This window comes from Strix aluco, chromosome 4 (assembly GCF_031877795.1).
Source record: "Strix aluco isolate bStrAlu1 chromosome 4, bStrAlu1.hap1, whole genome shotgun sequence".
Lineage (NCBI taxonomy): Eukaryota > Metazoa > Chordata > Aves > Strigiformes > Strigidae > Strix > Strix aluco.
The window spans coordinates 19923520-19943246 of record NC_133934.1 but is presented as its reverse complement, the minus strand read 5'-3'; the positions used below and the strand labels follow the sequence as shown (position 1 = coordinate 19943246).

The following is a 19727-nucleotide window of genomic DNA, read 5'->3' as shown; positions in this document are numbered from 1 at the left end:
TCCTGAACAGTGGCTGCAGTTTGCTGTTACTCTGGCCTGGTGTCCTGGGTTATCCTTTTGTAAAGTCTGAAGAAATTCTATGATTTCTACAGAAAATATTGAGAATTATGTTCTACCCTTATGAAAACAATTAGAAGATACTGCTTCAGTTTTCAGGTTTTACTGGAATGGGCTGTAGTCCTCCCTGCAATTTTGTCTCACCATAGTGGTATAATCTATTACAGTTATGTGAACAATCCTGCTTCAGTTAGTGGTATCTTTAGTCTTTGAATACTTACCTGTTTCGTTTCAACTCCCTGCTTCATCACTCTCACTAATATTTAGTTCTAAATGCAGTAGTTCATTACAGTTGCAGTTGTTCTATTGTTTGCTTGGGTTTCAGTTGCAGAACCACATTTCAGGCAAAATGTATTAGTTATACCGACAAGAATATATTATACATACATTAGCAATGGTTTACAAAGTTAATGAACTGTGGAGGCAAAAAGTCGTTGCAGTCGAGTTGTAGAGTTGCTGTACTTCCTTGCATTCAAGTTCTGTGTCCTACCAAGGTTCCTTTGGTAGCACTCATTTATTTTGGGGGGGCTTGCTTTTATTCAGGTTTTTGTCTGCTAATTTCTTTAGGTTTTTGACAGTGCTAGTCTTTTGGCTTTCAATTTTTATATCAAAATCTTTTTGATTTTTAACAAAAAAGTCTTTTGGTTTTTATCTCTTGATCTTTTCTATCAAAATCTACAGAGAGAGAGGCGGATGTCATGGAAGAAGGGGAGGGGAAGAAATTATGCTGAAGATTAATGGCAATGCATTAGTACCGTTGCTATGGTTGTTACCAGACCTTTGGCGTCTCACACCTAAATACTCTTATTCCCAGTATTAGTAGTGTTAAATTAAGGTGACATAGAATGGGTCTTGCTTTGTATCGGTTTTAAAGAAGCACGTGAGCTGCCTTTATAAATGTTGTATGTGTGCCTAAAACCACTCTGTTCCGCCTCTTTTTCCCCTTAGGCCTAACTCCACCTACGACCCCTCCTCATAAATCCAACCAGGATAATCCTTTTAGGACTTCACCTAAGCCGAAGTCATCATGCAAGACTGTTGTACCACCTTCAAAAAAGCCCCGCTATAGTGAGTCTTCTGGTTCTCAAGCAAACAACCCAATCAAGAAGGGTCCAGAACAGTCTGAGCTGTATGCACAGCTTAGCAAGACTACAGTACTGTCCAGTGGACATGAGGAGAGAAAGACAAAACGGCCCAGTTTGCGGCTGTTTGGTGACCATGACTACTGTCAATCTGTGAATTCAAAATCGGAAATACACATTAAAATATCCCAGGAACTTCAGGACTCCAGACAACTAGAATTTAAGGATTCTTCACCTGGGTGGCAGTGTCAGATTTGTTGTTCTTTAGAACAAGACCTCAAGAAAGAGACTTTACAGACAAGTAAGCAGGGATCCCACGGTAATAACAGAAAACAGCTCCAAGACCAGGAAATCCGGGCTGAACTGAATAAGCATTTTGGTCACCCCAGCCAAGCTGTTTTTGATGAAGAAGCAGATAAGACCAGAGAACTAAGGGACAGTGATTACAGTAACGAACAATTCTCCAAACTACCTATGTTTATAAATTCAGGACTAGCAATGGATGGTCTATTTGATGACAGTGAAGATGAAAGTGATAAACTATGCTACCCTTGGGATGGGACACAAGCCTATTCATTATTTGATGTATCGCCTTCTTGCTCTTCTTTTAACTCTCCATGCAGAGATTCAGTGTCTCCACCCAAATCCTTATTTTCTCAAAGATCCCAAAGGACACGCTCTAGATCAAGGTCCTTTCCTCAATGCAGGTCTTGTTCCCGTTCTCCATATTCCCGATCGAGATCAAGGTCGCCCTGTAGTAGGTCCTCTTCAAGGTACGGTACAGCAAATTCATATATCGTCATCATAGTTAGTAAGAAGGAAACCAGCTAAAACATAAAGCAACTTAAAGGAAAGAAAGAAAAAAACCAAGAAATAACTTAATCCAGTGCAACTGGTTCTCTTGATCCTGAGCTGATAACTCTGAAGGTTATGGGGTTGCTACAGAAACACTTGTTGCCATTATCCTTTAAATTTGCCAAGTTTATGCTTTCCAAGTTGAGCCAGTCAGGGCAGCAGCAGAGCAATTGGTGAGAGTTGTATACAACTAACCTTTCCCATTATCTGCAAGCTGCCCAGTGCCAATCTAGCTGCAGTCCCTGTCAGATGAAGTTGACAGTGGCTGACTCTCTGCTCTGTGTTGCCTCAACAAGGAACATTACAGATGGGCCCAGTGGGGATATCACTTGAGACCCCTTAGTTGACTAGGAGATCACAATCTGCCACTGGAAAATCTCACTGGTAGCTTAGAAGAAATTGTAAGTTCAGGGAAGAGGTAGAAAATGGTGTCAGTAGATTCAGACTGAATGACAGAGGTGAATGTGTTTCTTCCTTCAGATCTTGTTGTTATTATGAGTCCAGCCACTGTAGACACCGAGTGTACAGAAGTCCTCCCTTACGTGCAAGATCGCGATCCAGATCACCGTACAGTCGCAGACCCAGGTAGTGCATTTTGCCTGCATTTGGTTTGCTTTTCAGCTGGTTCTCAAGAGATAATGAAGCATTCCAGAAATTGTATTACTAATTTTACATTCACAAATGCAGGTGCTTGATTTAATGACTAAGTTATGTTTCCTAGATATGACAGCTATGAGGAATATCAGCATGAAAGGCTGAAGAGGGAAGAATACCGCAAAGAGTATGAAAAACGGGAATCTGAAAGGGCCAAACAAAGGGAGAGACAGAGGCAGAAAGCAATTGTAAGCACTGTGAAGATAACTGTCATTTTATAATAGATTTCTGTTTCTTTTCATAGATTTCTAAAGCTAGAACTCAGACTTCATTTTCTTTTTTATAAAAGAAAAAATACAAAAATCTGCTTACGTGTATTTCTTAGTATTTCAAAGTTCAGGTAAATATGTATTTTCATAACAATTTGTGCTTTGATGTTACAATACTAATTTTTTCAGATTCTATAAATTGCAACTCTCCAAGTTTTTCACAGTCAACAGGTAGAAAGGGTTTACTAGAAAAAGGTTTCATCCAAGACAACAGAAAATTAAAAGTGAATTAAATTAAAACACATACAGATCTATCAGTGAACTTGCATTTTATACTATATTCACCTACCAGAGTGCCAGTAATCAGTGTCTATTTTCTATATTTCTGTTTTTTTATAAGGAGTCAGCTTACATACCAATCGCTGGACTTTCGTAGTAGCTGTAATTGTCTATAGAGAGGGTGCAGATAACAGAATTGAAAACTGGGATCCAAAGGCATGAGTTTATTTTTTTTTCCTGTCTATGACTCTGTTAATTTTTAAGTTATTTTTAGCAAAATAAATAGTCTGAAGACATGATACAATTTTAAAATGTCACTTAATGCTGGCCCTTTCATAATGAATACATATTATTTAATTATTTTGTCCATCAATGTTCTGGGTGAAACAACTGGAATATCTGAGGTGAAAGAAATACCCATGTGGGGCGAGCAACTCTCTTGGCTGTTGTAGCAGTAGGACAGAAGAATGGCTATTAAACGGACAGATGGCTTTTCCCCTTTTTTAGTTCCCCATTGACAACCGTGTGATGGTTTTGATAAATTCAGTTGGGAGGTGCTGTAAATATGGACTTCTCTTATAGTTGCGCTCACCTTAACATTTCCACTTGGTTTTCTGTGTCCTGCTCTTTCCATTCAGTTGTACCTTCACTGCTGTTCTGACCGAGCTCTGGCTCTTGCATGAACTGGTGCAGGCTGCGATATTTCATCTTCATTTCCAGATTTTCCCTTAGTGCTCTGTCCAGGGCTCACCAAAATGAATAGGTCTTTTTTCCAGTGCCTTTAGTGGATTTTGTATTAAGAGGAGATTTTTCACGCACTCTGCAGCATTTCTCCTAATACTTATACCTACAGAACTGGGAGTGTGTAGAGATTGACGGAGTCTGGTGTAGTCTACAGCAACGAGAAGTTCTGGGAAGGAATAGACACCTTTATTTTCTGATTTTTGTCTCTGCTACTGTTGTTCTTAGTGAGCTTCATCAAATCATTTCACCTTTCTCTGCTTCAGGTCCCCTATCTACAAAGTGTGGGTGATAGGTGTATTTTATAAAGCATGAGATTTAACGCCGTAACATGCTCTGCTGTGTTGATCTGAAACTCAGTGAAGGCAATGGAATGATTTTGCTTGGCTTCAGACAGGGCCATATTTAAGTCAATTGTTTTGGTTAGTTTTAAAATATCTGGCTTCCATCTGCTTAGAGATGAACACTACCTTCCAGCAATTGTAACTTACACTGGCTGTTCTCTGTCAGATCTAACACAAATTGGAGATTCAAGTAGACCTCTGTCATGGGTGTATCTTGCTACTTCTCAATTACTGTACCTTACCAGTATAAAAAAACAGAATCCTGCTGAGGACATAGAAAATCTGATTTAGTTTAAAACAAACAAGTATTTGGCAAGTAGCTAATAAAAAGAAAATGAAAAAGGGAAGAAAAGAAACTTTCAAAAGCTCCAGATATGCTGCATTGTAACTTCCTTTGTTAAAAATTTTAGACGTTTCAAAACCAAGGTTGAATTTATTTTCTTTCTAAAGTGAGCATTGTCATGATAATTAACTTAATTAGTGAAATTATTTATTAATAAACATAGAACTAAAAAATAATAAACAGAACATGGCAAAAACTTAAAATTCAGTCACCTGTGTAAGAGCTGAAGGACATGTAGATGCAATCCTATTAACTCCTTTTTCCAAAGTCTATCAGCACTTCAAAAATCTGTGTTGAATCATGCCAGTTTATTCCCTGTGCAAGTAAGTAGGGTCTAGGGAACAGCAGAGAAAGGGAAGCCCAGATCCCATGAAGTCAGTGATAAAATTTGTATTATTTCTAGCATTCTCTGCTCCTTTTCTTGCTCCGTTTGGCTTATGGGTCAGTCCTGTGTTTCTCTCTTCTTACTTGAGGGACTCAACTAATTTATTGTTCAGCCAGAAGAATTTCCTCTCTCTTTCCTTGAACTCTTTCTACAGTCCCATAAATTTAGATTTCTTTGCTCTCTGCATTGGGGGATTTTTTTATTTTCTTTCTAGCCCATTCTTGTGCTGCCAGAACTGATTCATGGCCACATGCCTCCAGATACTGTTAGAAGAGTGGCCCAAAGATTGGGCAGTACTAATGCCTCAGGTGTTATACAGGGCAGGTGGCTTTTCTTCACGAGAATCACCATGCTGTGATCTCAGGAGTTGGTTGTAGAAAGGATGCACAGTGGAAAGGGAACAGAAGTTATGACTGAGCTAAAAGCCATCAGGTATTACTGGTTCGATATCTAGAATTAGTCTCCATGTGACAAGAAGAGTGGGAAACGTAGGAAAAAGAAATGAGAAAAAATTTCACATATTTTAATCTGTCAAAACCATATGTGAAACGATGCCCTCTGATTGTGCAGGCAGCTTGTATTTTGGCAGACGTGAAGGCATATTGGCAGAATGCTGAGGAGGCTTGTTTTAGAAGCCTGTGCTCATGCTATGTGGCAGAGGCATGTTTAATGGCTGCCCCTTCAGTCTTGCACACAACACCGTCGCTGCAGTAGCTTCAGATCAGCTAGAAGCATGGGCTAGCATTTTCCTGCATGGATTCCTGAATTCCTATCTAGACTTACAGCTCTATGCAGGTGGCTTGACTTCAGAAGGTACTGTGATATTCTTCTCCTCTTCCTTTTCTTCTTTTCCCCTCTCCAGTTACTGGAGATGCAGTGCCTTTTTTGTGGATTGGGGTCTTAATTTTGAGCAATCACACTTGAGAAATACAGGCTGAGCCCACAAGATATTTTCCAGTTAGAGAGTAAAAAAAAATATTTTCCTTCCTTCCTTCCTTCCTTCCTTCCTTCCTTCCTTCCTTCCTTCCTTCCTTCCTTCCTTCCTTCCTTCCTTCCTTCCTTCCTTCCTTCCTTCCTTCCTTCCTTCCTTCCTTCCTTCCTTCCTTCCTTCCTTCCTTCCTTCCTTCCTTCCTTCCTTCCTTCCTTCCTTCCTTCCTTCCTTCCTTCCTTCCTTCCTTCCTTCCTTTATATTGTTGATTGTGATGTCTTTGCTAACTGAGCAAATGTTAGCATAGTTTAGTTTGATATTGACTTGATTTATTTCAGTGGTCCCCATTTTGTTTTGGAATGGGTCCTCATTGAACATAAGGATGGTCTGCCACTAAGACTTATTTAACTTTGTAATGCTAACCAGATCACAGAGGAGACACATCCATCATAAAACTGGAGGAGCAACTGAAGGACAGGACAGTCTACTTCAGGCTTTATAGAAACTAGGATCCAACGTCCAACCAAGGCAGGTCACAGTGATTTGCCAAGAAGACTGAGGACCCCTTTTTTCTTCTGATACACCCCAGGAAATTTCTGTGGGCTTTTACTCCAGCAGCTCATTAGACCATGCAGCAAATACTTTCCAAGGCATGGCGTCAGAAATGCAGTTAGCACATTTCAATTCTGGAGCCACCAGTTTGTTGTTCCCCATTGACATGGTGCACCAGGGCGTTGAGGTTAAACTGTCTGGTGAGCAGCCTGGTGTTCTGGATCTCTGCCACTCTGGCCACGATACTGACTTACGGTCACATCCTCCCTGCAGCTCATTTACTGTGTGTACTGGCTGCTGCCAGGAGGTATAACAAAAATCAGCTTTTATACCTGAGTAGAAAATTACTATTAACATTGCTACTTTTCATTTCTAAGTGCTGACAGCCTCCATGAGACAAGTATTGAGTCCCTGTCCCAGAGAGCTTACAGACGTAAGAAGATAAATGTGCCATGAGGCCACTGCAGCGGAAAGAAACACATGGTTTCAAAGAAAATAAATTGCTCTACAACAGGAAGGCAGGGGAAAGGTGGTTTCATAAATGAGTGCTTGGCTTCTCTAAAGTCTAAAACCAGAGTCAGCCTATAATGGAGTGAATTTCCACTAATGAAGGATCCGATGTACGTTGTATATTTAGTTTGGATTTTTTTGTCGTTGCTCATCTTGATGGCCTTAATCCCAGGCACTCTAATTTTGCTGTATGAGTTGCTGTAGATGTATCAAATGGATTACCTAAATCTTGAGGTTTACTGGTCCATCATTGTTTTTCTAGCAGTCTCCATGGAGTGTGGCTGAACTGTTTCAGTCCTCAGCCACACAGCAGCACTTGACAATTTTGTGCAATGTTCATTCTTTTTTTCCAGTTCTCATGATTCTTCCTTTTGCCATTCATGCTTGCCCACAGTTCATACTTATTCCTCTTTAAAACAGAATCCAAAGAAATTTGGTGGTTGTATTATTTTTTTTTATCTATTTATTTCATAATCTTAAGCTTTAATGGCTTATTCCATCCATAGCATTTCTATTTTTTAAACCCTGTCCAACCATTCCCATTGCACTTTCAAAATGGTATTTGGCCTCCAGTTCTAAGGATAAAAGTCTTCATGGCTTTCTACTGGAAGAGGAGAGACATCACTTGGTGTAGAAGGAAATACAGGCACGGGGCTTGCTCCCAGTCAGCTGCCTGTGCTGGAGGAAGCAGCAGAGCCTTTGACAAGCCCATGGCTTTAAAATGCCCCTGGATTTTTTGTCTCAGCTTCATACAAAGCATTACCTGCATCTTGGAGAACTAGGTATGCACCACAGATGTGCAGACAAAAAGCAGTAGGGAAAACGGGAACAGCAACACTAAGTGATGTTACCTCTGGAGTGGCTGCCTTCAGTTCCCCCTGCTTAGCAGTACCACAGGCAGGCAAAGCAACCAAGTGTTGGGTGAAGAAGCCTAGTACAAAAAACCATGTGAAAACTAATACATCTAATGGTCTGCACTTTAGTTCCTTGTGAAATAGAGAATTAAGAGTGAGGAAGGGAAAATAAAGTTTCGGAGGAAGCCTTTGCAAGACAAAAAGATCTTTAGCATCAGTGAACATTTTGCAGGATGCGTGGTCCCCTTATTGACCCTTAGATGTGTAAGGTATATCCTAGTCCTGTTTTCTCAAGTTTTGGCATTCTAATGCTTTAGTATTTTCCTTTGAGACTTGAAATACTGCTTTTCAGTCTGAGATTTTGCTGCCACATCTTCCTGTTCAAATATTTCTACTGCAAGGAAGAAGGAGCAAGATTTTGAAGAAGGAGCTTTAGATAAACCGAAAGAAGACAGACCTGCTGGGCCTGAGGGAATTGGCTGGACTCCTCTTTCTTCTTTTTTTTACCTGGCAAAGCAATGAACTACACTTAAAGTTTATGATGCAAAATAAATCATTTGTACTTTTGGGAGGGAAATATGAACACTGTCTTCTAGAGTTTCCTGCAGGTTCCCTCTGCCCACATTAAATTGAAAACAAAAGCTTGTCTCTGCCATTCTACAGGTTTCCAAGTCATATATCATGTCCTTTAACAAGTGCAATGATATGCACATATGGACTTACGCATGTAACTTATTATAAAATAAAGGTTTTTAGCATTTAGAGGTATGTTGTAATCTTGTTATGCTTGCATAGCTCTTATTATTAATGGGAATAAAAGGCAGGTGTCTCTGTGAATACAAATACATTCTTCATAGTTGCTTTAAATAAACCAAAGTTAACCAAGACAAAGACAATGCTGTGTTCTCCGGTATCTTATACCATCCTGGCACTCAGCTTAAAAAAAATACTTGAACACATCTCCTCATGTGTGCACACTGGAGGACATATGGTGCATTTCAGCTTTAAATTTGAATTTCCTTAATTTTGCAGGTTTAACTTATTTCCTTAATGATAGTTTAACAGGCTTTTTTTTTTAATTGTTCCATTTTGGTTTATTACAGTTGTCTTAAAGGGATATTAGAGATATAAAGGTTATTAGAGGGATAGAAGAAGGAAAAATTGCACAGGCATGCACATAGAGTTATGGAAAAGCATGCAATAGTTATTTCCATCACACCATAATCTAACAATCTCCATGTCAGTGAGTGAAACATTATGTTTTTTCAGTCGAGATGTATTATCTCAGCTAAAGTATATTAGACAGTCTGCTATATTATGTTCTGCTCCATCTGGTCAGTCATTTAGGTTCAATAGCAAGTATCAATGGAATTGTTTCTTATCAAGTGTTTCAGTGCGGTTAAATCCTTGATTTGGTAAAGCAGTCTGAAAAAGTAATTACTGTGCATATGCAGATTTTCCTGTATTTTGAAGTTTTTGGCACTCAACCATACTGAAAGTAAGCAGAATTAGAATGGGGGAAAAGGAAGAAATGCAGATTTCTGTTACTTGCACTCTACAGTCCCTAGTTTGCAGAAGCCCTACCCAAAATCCTCTGTCAGGAGGGTCAGGGCTCTGGACTGGAACACAGTAGAGACAGAGGTAAAAAGCAACAGCTTTTTAACAGTAAAGTGCCCCTCTTCCCTGCATTTATGGCTACCCATGAGCACACTTCTTTTAGCCGTGCTAGCTTTTCCAAACTGCACTGCTATGGCGGAGGACAAGGGCTGCTTTTGGACAATGCACTTTGGAACATATAACATTTAAAAATGAAAGTGTCTGTCCAGGCAGGGTTATAGAGGACTACCAAGGCAGCACCTTGGTTCTTTATATAATGAGATACGTACCTGATCCCGTTGATTAAGGAGAGCATATACATACTTTGGTAGAGCAACTAGGGACTCTGCTGGGCTGAACAGGGAGCTATAAAGGACCCAGGTGGTTCCTGTGGTCACTTCTTGTGCTATACCTTAGTGGGTAGGGCAGGGCTTTTGAGTAAGAGTGTTTGATTCTTGGATCTCTGGTTTTTGGCCCTTTAAATTCACTTTAATTTCTCAGGAGCTTAGATTAACTGGATTTGAGCCCCTGAGATTTGTGAGGCCAGGAAAAGAGTCAGTGAAAATAGTTGGCTGAGTGTGCTAGTGAGAAGGAGCTTCTGTTTGGGAGGTAAATATATTAGTTTCAGCTTCCTGATGCAGGAATTGCTTATTTTCCATTAAACAGTTCCTGGGAGTAGGTGCTTTCCTAGGAACAGGGAGCCAAGATTTTGGGCCCCCATAACTAAGAGTTCTTTATCTCCCTTTATCTCAAATAAGTGCTTAAACAAGTAAAGAAGAGACATCACAATCATTTCTGTTTCTACATGTGTTTTGGTCTGATCTCAATCCTATTGTCCATGGTCCAAGAATGACTAGTGCCTTATGCCTCTGTGGGGACCGATGGAAAAGATACATTTTGTGCTATATCTGAATTGTAACACTACAAGCTACCTGCCTCTTCAGGCTAGGACGTTTCTGAGCAGGAATGCAAGTCTGCATTTAGGTCCCTAGAGCCTTTTGCATCACACAGTTGAGGTGACGTTAGCCTTTAGGCACCTCCAGGTTACAATAGTCATGAATTCTCAGCAGTCAGTATAGCTCCTTCAGTATTCGGCACCTAAATTCCGCACAAGTCTCAGGTGCCAAAGCTGATGGTTTAAACTGACATTGCTCTGCTGACTGACAGATTTACGCCAGCTGAGAACGTGGTGGTGGTGGTTTGATTTATGGGACAAGTGTGCAGGTTTGTAAGGGATGAGCAGTAGGGCCGGTAGTGCCAGGGTTCTTCAGGCCAGAGGCAATCTGAGACAGGAAGGCTGAGCACCCAAACCATGTGTAGCTGGTGCTTCTTTGCCCTGATTACCTTAAGGTCAGTGTTTTGAAGATCTCTTTTTGCCTTTTGCTTTGCTTGCAGCTCACTAAATGGTTCTACCCTCAGTAAAGTGTTCATCCAAAAATTCATAAAATGACTCTCACAGGGTTTCCTAGTCCTGTCATTCTGCTGAATGTTTCCACTCAGGAAGGAAGTATATGACCCTGACTTGATTGTTTTGAAAGTATCTTTGATGCTTTGCTCCAAGTGTTGAAGGAACATGCAAGTGACACCCTAGCCTGTAAAATTCAGGGCCTTCAGTCAGGTTTTTTTTCTGAAGAAACCAAAAGGTAATGGTGACCACGGGATGTATTTTATTGTCCTGCCTTCCCCCTGGAAATTTTTATTTTAATAAAAGTCATCTTCTGGACCCCTAACAGTTTTCTCACTATTTTAAGATACGGATTATGGTGGAACAGCTGACTGCAGTATGAATCAGCTGTTGAGTCATCTTGAGTTTATAATGTTATGTTTGTAATACATTTTGCTATATCTATGGTACGTTTATGCAATTACTGTGTTACTCCACAACTAAGATTGGGTTTTGCCCGGTATTGTATAGATAGCAAGAGAAAGGGAGCTCCTGGTTTGGACGAGTTTACAGTCTTGGAGGGGAGGTGGTAGAAAGGGTGGAAGGGAAGAAGGTGCAGTAGGGTACAAGGGGAGCTGTCTGTCAGTGTATAGCAGAACAGTGACAGCAAGCAGTGGAACCTTCCAGGAGCAGTACCTGACAGATGCAGTGTCATTTCAATACCCTAGATGCTTTCCAGAACTATTCCACTTACTAGCAAGATGCAGTAGGTCTTCCACAAGAGACTGTTGCTGTAATTATGCATCCTCTGCACATCCGTGTGTGTGTATTTGCATGCATATATGTATAGGTTCGTCTCTATTACACATCTGTTAAAAATATGCCTTCCCTGTTGCTGTTTCTCAACAGGAAGAACGTCGTGTGATTTATCTGGGTAAAATCAGACCTGACACAACCCGAACAGAACTGAGGGACCGGTTCGAAGTTTTTGGTGAAATTGAGGAGTGCACAGTAAATCTGCGGGATGATGGGTAAGAACTTTTGAGATTACTTCTTGTTTGGGAGCTGCCATATGTAAAAAAATTATGGTAGTAAGATTACTGGTATGGGAGTTACCAGTGTAAGTGCTATGACAGATGACATGCTGAGTTCAAAACCTTATTTATTTTCTTTCATCCTTATTTATTAATCTTGCTAGTTGAGATTTCCTGTCCCAGGAATAAGTATTTAGCTTCATGACAGGACAATCATGCTGATAAATGGATGCAGTACTTCTGGCATTTCCACTGCTGGATCTCCTGCAAGTTCTTGCTTCAGGAAGGGGTTACACTAATGTGCGTTCACTCTTTTCAGCTTTTGTTCACAACTGTATTTTTCAATTGCAGAGACAGCTATGGTTTCATCACCTACCGCTATACTTGTGACGCCTTTGCTGCTCTTGAAAATGGATACACTTTACGCAGGTCAAATGAACCTGACTTTGAGCTGTACTTCTGTGGACGCAAGCAATTTTGCAAGTCTAACTATGCAGACCTAGGTAGGTATTTTGCTCTATGTGATTTAAAGTACATAACTGGAACCTTGTAACTCAGGAGAATCAGGGTTTGCCTCTTTTTTGTTTGCTGCTTATATTATTTAAATATATAAATATATATTATTTAAATATATAAATTGGGGAGGTTAAAGGAAGTGCTTTTCACTTGCTGCAAGAAGTTTAAAAGTCTACTAATCTGAGCTCTAATCTGAGCTGGTTTCTTTCAGGTATTTCAGACTGTGAAAATTCTTTTAAAGCCTGTTTCCATCATTGTCAGAAATAAGTGCCCGATATTCAATAATACATTTCCATATTGAAATAATAGCACCACAGAAACCTCCTGTACACTTTACTATTCATTGCTATGTTATGACTGCGTGGTTCTAAAACCTGATTTATTTATATGCGTGATAAACAGAGAACAGATACCTCACTCCAAAAATTCATTATGATTCTTACTTTGCCATGAATTGTGCTGTAGATGTGTAGAACATGCCAGAGACACTCCTTAAACACAATTCATAGTTTCTCAAGTTTGAAAGCTAGAAGGTCTTCTGACCAAATCTGACCCTTAGTATATCAAAGGCCACAGATCTCAACTGGTGTTTCTAAAATCATGCATAAGCACCTATGTATGAAGGTGTCTCCTTGCAGGGACTTACAATCATGATGTGAGAGGCTCTAGCCTGTGGATCTGTTGGTGTTTGCTGTCCCACTGATGTGGGGCAGTATGCACACCAGTCGGCAGGCCCCAGTATGCTGTGATAACTCCAGTCCCAAGTGTGCATACTGACTGCGATAACACATTTGGGTCTGTCCTAGTCCTGTCTGGGCAAAAATTTATGGTTCTGTCCTATGCTCTGGGTCAGGGTGTGATGTTTCCCCTTGCAAGGATGTTTGGAGATGTTCAAAGTCTGGCAGCAGGAATGCTGATGTTAGGTATATGCATAAAAAGACCATGCAGACTATCAAAACATCCTCTGTAATATTATATTATATACTCACCTCTGATTTAATTACCTTTTAAAATGTAAAGTATTCATTAAATGTTAAACCTTTCCTAATACCTGTATAAATAGACTAAAGGTTGAGAGATACTCTTTTCTGAATAACATAGCAAGGGACATTTTGCTGTTGAATCTATATTAATCAGATATTGTGGGGTTTTTTATGAAAAAATGACCACAGTCATTAAAATCTCTCATAACCCTGTAACACAGTGCTAATAAAATCTTGTATGTGCTGCCCTTGGCTTTGTACAGTGGAGGAAGTGAATACAGATACTTTTTCTAACCAATTGATGTCTTTTCAGAATAAATGATAAAGATGATACACATTGTTCACAATGAATATGCTATAATTCACTTCAGTGGCTAAACAGATAATGTAAAGCTAAAAAAAGGCAATTGACTGCTGAAGAGATATAGAGTTGATGTTGAAAATATAAAAGGTAGCAAGGCATTTGTTGAAATGTAGGCTGATAAAAACAGTAAAAACAGATTGAAGTCTTGACTTGATTTGACTTATCTTCAGCAGTGGAAGCCTGGGTCGTCTCTGTATCTCAGAAAATCTGGGGTTTAAAATAAGTTGTCTGAAGGGAACCCTCTTGAACATTATTCATCACTGGAAGTATTCCCTGGCAGGTCTCTCCATACCGAGTGGGATTCCCAGAGTATCTGTGAGCAGAGTGTTTTCACTTTGTCCTGCTGACAGCTTGAGCTTCTGTACTTCAGACTACATTCCCTTTATTTTGCGGAGCATCTGATAGAGCTACATAAGGAAATGGCAGGATGAACTTTAAAATTCATGAGCTAGTACAAGGACAGAGAGAATTAATCAGCCTTGGGTTGAGTACAGAAGAAAGAAAACACTTGAAAATAGTAGTCAGAAGTTTAACACCTCTCCTCTGTGAGAAGATATTGTCTTAACAGAACTTGTAATGAACATTTAATGCACAGTGTGTCTTATAGTGGTAGATGGGGAGTTCTGATTAATTCAACACAAGAAATGGCAAGAAAAGGGCAGTCTCATAAAGGAGCTGTGACACAAGAACCGGGGAGAGTCAGTGTTAAGCAGGAATGACTCCAAAAGGAAATTCAGTGCTTGCAGCCACATCAATTATTGCTGTACCGGAGCTGTCTGGCCACAAACATACAATCCCTCCTCTGCGCTAGGAACAGACCGATGTCTGTGCCTGAGCAACTAGCAAAGCTGGAGCAGGTATCGCAGGTCACAGGAGCTGGACCATTATTGCGGCGATGACTTATCACGCATACTGCAAAAAGCTGAGGAGCCCACGTGAGATTGCCTGTACAGTGGTGCAGAGGCCCTGCCCTGAATTTCTCACACTCTAAACAAGCAAACCCTCAAAAAAATCAGAGTGGAAGCAAAAACCAGAGATTCAGGGAGGTGTAGTGACTTGTAGAAGACCCTGAGGCAGGGCATGCAGAAGCAGCAGTGTCCCCTGTGCGCTGCCCACAGGCTGCCCTGGCTTCCTGCAGAATCATCCCCCTGTTACCTTTCTGAAGAGGAGTAAGTCTTGGATATTGCATGTTGCAAAACAACAGTTGCAAAACAGTGGTGTTTTGGGTAAAGCATCTGTCAAGGTTATCTGGACTACTTTGAAATCTATACATAGCAGTGTGTTGGTGCTCAAGTCCTTGGAGAAACTGTTTTGAGTTTACCTGCTCTATATGTACATGCAGTTTATGCTCCTCCCCCGCTGCTGCTGATGTGTACTGCTTTTGTTAAGTCCTGCTTCTTACCAGAAAGCTCTGTCCATACCTAAAAGTTCGCTGATGACCATTTCTGGGCTTTTATCATCCCATAAAGTTGTAGTTTTAACTGAATTGTTTCTGCAGTGCCTTGTTCATACCATTGTACAGAGAAAATAATATAAGTACTCGCTAATGGTTCTTGCCTCTTACCTAAACTTGCATCCTTTGGGTTTCAGATTCAAACTCAGATGATTTTGATCCTGCTTCCACTAAAAGCAAGTATGACTCCATGGATTTTGATAGTTTACTTAAAGAGGCACAGCGGAGTCTGCGTAGGTAACATGCATCACACCTGAGGAAAACAGAGGGATGGCGAATACCTCACGGACATCACGTCCTTCAATAATGGACAATTAAAAAGTCACACTTAGGAATTTCTCCTACTTTACACTCTCTGTTCAAAACCATGGTTTACATGAACACAGCTGCTCAACGAGTGGAGAGGCACGATGGCTGTCCAGTAAGCACACGCATGTCCATGGGTGTCAGCTTTGCTTTCGCGGGTGATCAGTGGTGGGGGAGCTGGGTGTTCCTTGCGAATTCGATGCAAACCACGAGACATGGCAGCAGTTCCACAGAGATACACGTACAACAATGAACTGCAAAATCTGTACATATTGCATTTTAACAAAAAAAGAACAAAAACAGACCAAAAAAAACAAATTTGAGAACTATGGCTGCTGATGTCTGGGAATCAGACACTGCATTTATTATTTTTTTTTTAAATGAAGCTTCTTCTCACAACACAGTGATAATATGACAATCCAGAAGAAACCACAGATCCCAGAAGCCTACAATCTGTTTTAGCTTTGTTTTAAAATTTTTCTTTTCTTTGGTTTTGGGGTTTTTTTTTTTTTGGGGGGGGGGGGGTGGGGGGTGTTAGTCCTTGCAGAAGAGAAAATGAAAGGCTCAAGCTTCCCTAACATTTTGAAGTTTCATCTTTTAATTCTGACACCCATGTAAATGTCTACAACGTTGATCTTCCACAGCAAAATTTTCAAAGCCTTGTTAATGGTCAAATGTGCAGCTTGTTCAGCGATTTATTCTAATGAGCGGACGTGGTGTTACATTATTAATGAGAGTTGGATATAACTATCTGGGTGTGCGCAGATAGTTTATTTGCTACATTCTCTGAAGTAGTTGAGTATTTACAAATGTTAAATGGAGTATTTTTATTTATGTACATACTGTATGACGTTCTTTTTTGTTACAGCTATGCACTGTAAATGCAGCCTTCTTTTCAAAAACTGCTGAATTTTTCTTAATCAAGACTACTCAAATGTAATTATATGAGGTGAAACAATTATTGTACACTAACGTATGTAGAAAGCTGAACTTATGCTTATATATATTTGATTGTAAAAAAAGAGAGAAAAGCGTGTGGGTGAGGGTGTGTGTGTGTGTATATGTGTGCGCATGTGTGTCTGAGTGCAAAAATGCTTTACACACATTCATCCCTTCTTTGGTGAGCTTATATAAGAATTTTGTCAAGAATTATCCTAGCCCAAAAAGTATTAACCACTTCTGCAGTATTTTTCCACATTTTTCTCATTGCTTTATTTTCTTTTGCAGTTTTATACACTGAATTTGTTAGGGGAATGAAATTTTCTCATCTAAATTTTTCTAGGAGATACCATAATTTTATGTAAAGTCTCTCCAATGGGTAATCATTAAGAAATGTTTTTATTTTATGTATCAACAGTAGTTTTGGAACTAGAGGTCAAAAATCTTTTTAAAATGCTATTTTGTTTTAATTTTTGTGATTTTAATTTGATAAAAATATGCTGAGGTACTAAGTACAGTATGATTTTTACAGTAATTCTGTGTCTAAACACTGTTCTTGAAGCCAGTAATCTTTTCATTGGCAGAGTTTAATGATGGTATTTATCTATATTTTTTACAGTTATGCATCCTGTATAAATACCGATCCTTCATTCCTTTGTTTACTAAAGAGACATATTTATCAGTTACAATTATCCTATTTATTATAAATTATGAGATGACTAGAATAATAAAAAGGCCAGTGGAAATTTTATACATAGGATGCATGACGGTTGTCAGTTTGGAGTAAGTGCTTTGTTTGGAGGTTCAGCTTTTGCAGAAGCAGTGGGTTGTTTGTTTTTTTTTCTTTTTTTACTATGCACTAGCATGGCCTCAGATGTGCCCATGACATTGTTGCTGATGACATTGCTTCTGCTAAATTAAATAGAAACTTCAGGAAAGAAAAAAACCACAAGAGTAAACTACTGCTATTCTGAGCATCAGAATTTCATCTGAACTCGGGAGTCTCTAGACGGAATCAGCAAAGTTTGGAATTTGCTTGCGAATGTATAGATTTGGTATTCTATTACTGTTTGGCATTCATGACTCCTCTTAAAGGTATGGCACACCTAACTATTTAATCTCCTTTCCTACTCCCAATCTTAGAAAACTGATTCCACCCCCATGCCAGTGCAGTTGGTTTTGATGGCTGCATTCATTTTATCACCAGCATATTGCGTTCTGAGAGATTCCACTGTCTGTCCTGTCGGATGCTTGCTTGATTTTTTGGCTTCTTATTTCTCAGTAGATAGATAGCAATAAAAAAAAAAGAAAAGAACTTTTTCGGAGGTTCTGTGTTACGACTGTAACATTCTTTAATCTGCATAATTCTTGTTGTTGCTCTGTAGGTTAAAAATACAGGTATTTTAACTTTGTGTGAATGCCAAACTAAAAGTTTACAATTTTCCTTTCTGGATTTTGAGTATCTTCTGTTGTAAAGAAAAATATTAAAAGCAATAAATTATTTTTAAGAAATCAATATTTAGTACATCATATTATGTGTTCAAGGACCAGATGCATTACCTATTTTGCCTTTAAATTTCTGTGATTAAATTTTAAATACATTCTCTTTTGCCCTAGATTGGTGACATTAATTAATTGGTGTGGGGTTTGGGGGGGATTATTTATTTTTCACCAAGCAGGCGTAATGACATGAGTCAATTTTTTTTTCACTGGCCTGGCAAACATTCTCATCTTGAAGATGACTTTCCTCTGTGGATTTAAAAATTACATATGAAATTAATAGAGCTAGGATTGCTGAATAAAGCTATTTGTATCCTTTGTAGACACTGTAGTAGGTAACCCATCAAAATATAAACTCGGTGTTTTCTTTTCTTTTTCTCTCCCCCAAGAACATATCAAATTAGCACATGTACCACATTGTCACCGGAGGCAAATTGCAGCATAGCTCTGTGTGTCTTTTAGATGAAGATTTTACTGTTGCTTTCATGCTGTGGTAAGTACCACATACGCAATACAGGTAACAGAACTGGTACTTAGGAACTGTGGTCTTTCCTAGAGCTGTAACAAAGTAATTCCTACAGAATGTAAAATGATCCAAATCCAAACAAAGGGAGCCTAAAATTGAGGAAAAATACCTGTGCTAAACTACTCTGAAAAGCAGTTGGGCTGCCATCACCAAGAGCAGCACTGAGAGGAAAGTTTGTGCCTCTGGGGTGTAATACTTGGGTCAGTTGGAAAAAAAAACAACCACACCTTCTCATCCCTTCAGATATAAGCTTACAGTAGGTAATGATTATGTGTCCTTTTTGATGGCTGTAATGAGAACTTCAATCACTGTAGTATAAGATCTGATCTATAAATGACCTAGAATAGCCATGTAATATAATGTGATGATTCTAAATTTGTACCTATGTGACAGACATTTTCAATAATGTGAACCACTGACCTGATGGAGCTACTGTAAGATCTGTACAGTAGGTGAACATGTAAAGCTATTGGTTGGACTATGCTGAACAGGGAGAGCGAGATATTAGTTAAGCCCAAGCTGGGCTATTTTCCACCTGCCAATTCTACATGTACTTTTGTGGTTTAATTCATTGTATGAAAATTCCTGTGATTTTTTTTTTTTTTAATGTGCAGTACACATCAGCCTCACTGAGCAAATAAAGGGAAACAAATGTTTCAAATCCACTTCTGTTTCTCTTTTTTATCACAAGTGACAGGTTTTCCCCCCACAACTGGTCATGTACTGGGTTTTCTATTACTTTTTCTAATGGTCATAATTGATTTCAGGTAGTAGTCTGGATCACACCTGTGTTACTGTGCTTTTGGCAGGGGACAGAACCACTAGTATTAATATACTTAGTGGTAGAAACGTGCTATACCCAAGGCTGTTGAAGGGCTGACATAAACTGTGTAGGAAAACTTGAAAAATGCTCAGTGGAGTTTTAAGAGTTGCTGGCTCAAGTTAGGAGGGGCTGGAGAATGTAAGGGCTTTTCTACGTGGCCATGCTTGGATCCAAGTTGTGCAGGTAGTAGGGACTGACAAGTCCAGAATGGTTGGTAAAATACCTGTACTAGGAAGAAGCACCATCATGAGAGTCCTTCACCAGCCTCTCTATCTCAGCAGACAGTGTAGGAGGATCAGGCAGGTAGGTAGCTGGACAAGCACGGGTTTTCTGAATCCTTCCTGGACGGCACAGGGTACAGCGTGGTGGGCTTCCACACCGGCATTGCCACTGGACAAGCAACAGCTAGGTGAGGGACTGGCGAAGGGTATTCGCAGAGCCCTCTCCTTTACATGCACATAAAAAGGGGAAGGAACTGCTTTTCTTTGGTTTGTCCAGGGTTCATTCACA

At 39.6% G+C, this 19727-nt stretch overlaps 1 protein-coding gene across 2 annotated transcripts in view; it reads left to right on the top strand.

Moving 5' to 3' along the window:
- The window catches only part of PPARGC1A (PPARG coactivator 1 alpha), a 374147-nt gene extending 355088 nt beyond the window's left edge, over nucleotides 1-19059 (top strand). For both annotated transcript variants that reach the window (XM_074822261.1, XM_074822262.1), the window contains exons 8-13: nucleotides 1006-1912; nucleotides 2475-2579; nucleotides 2716-2836; nucleotides 11683-11804; nucleotides 12159-12310; nucleotides 15261-19059. In XM_074822261.1, coding sequence (XP_074678362.1) covers nucleotides 1006-1912; nucleotides 2475-2579; nucleotides 2716-2836; nucleotides 11683-11804; nucleotides 12159-12310; nucleotides 15261-15364 — 1511 coding nt within the window. In that variant the 3' untranslated portion in view covers nucleotides 15365-19059. The remainder of the gene's footprint in view (nucleotides 1-1005; nucleotides 1913-2474; nucleotides 2580-2715; nucleotides 2837-11682; nucleotides 11805-12158; nucleotides 12311-15260) is intronic.
- Nucleotides 19060-19727: the final 668 nt, after the last annotated feature.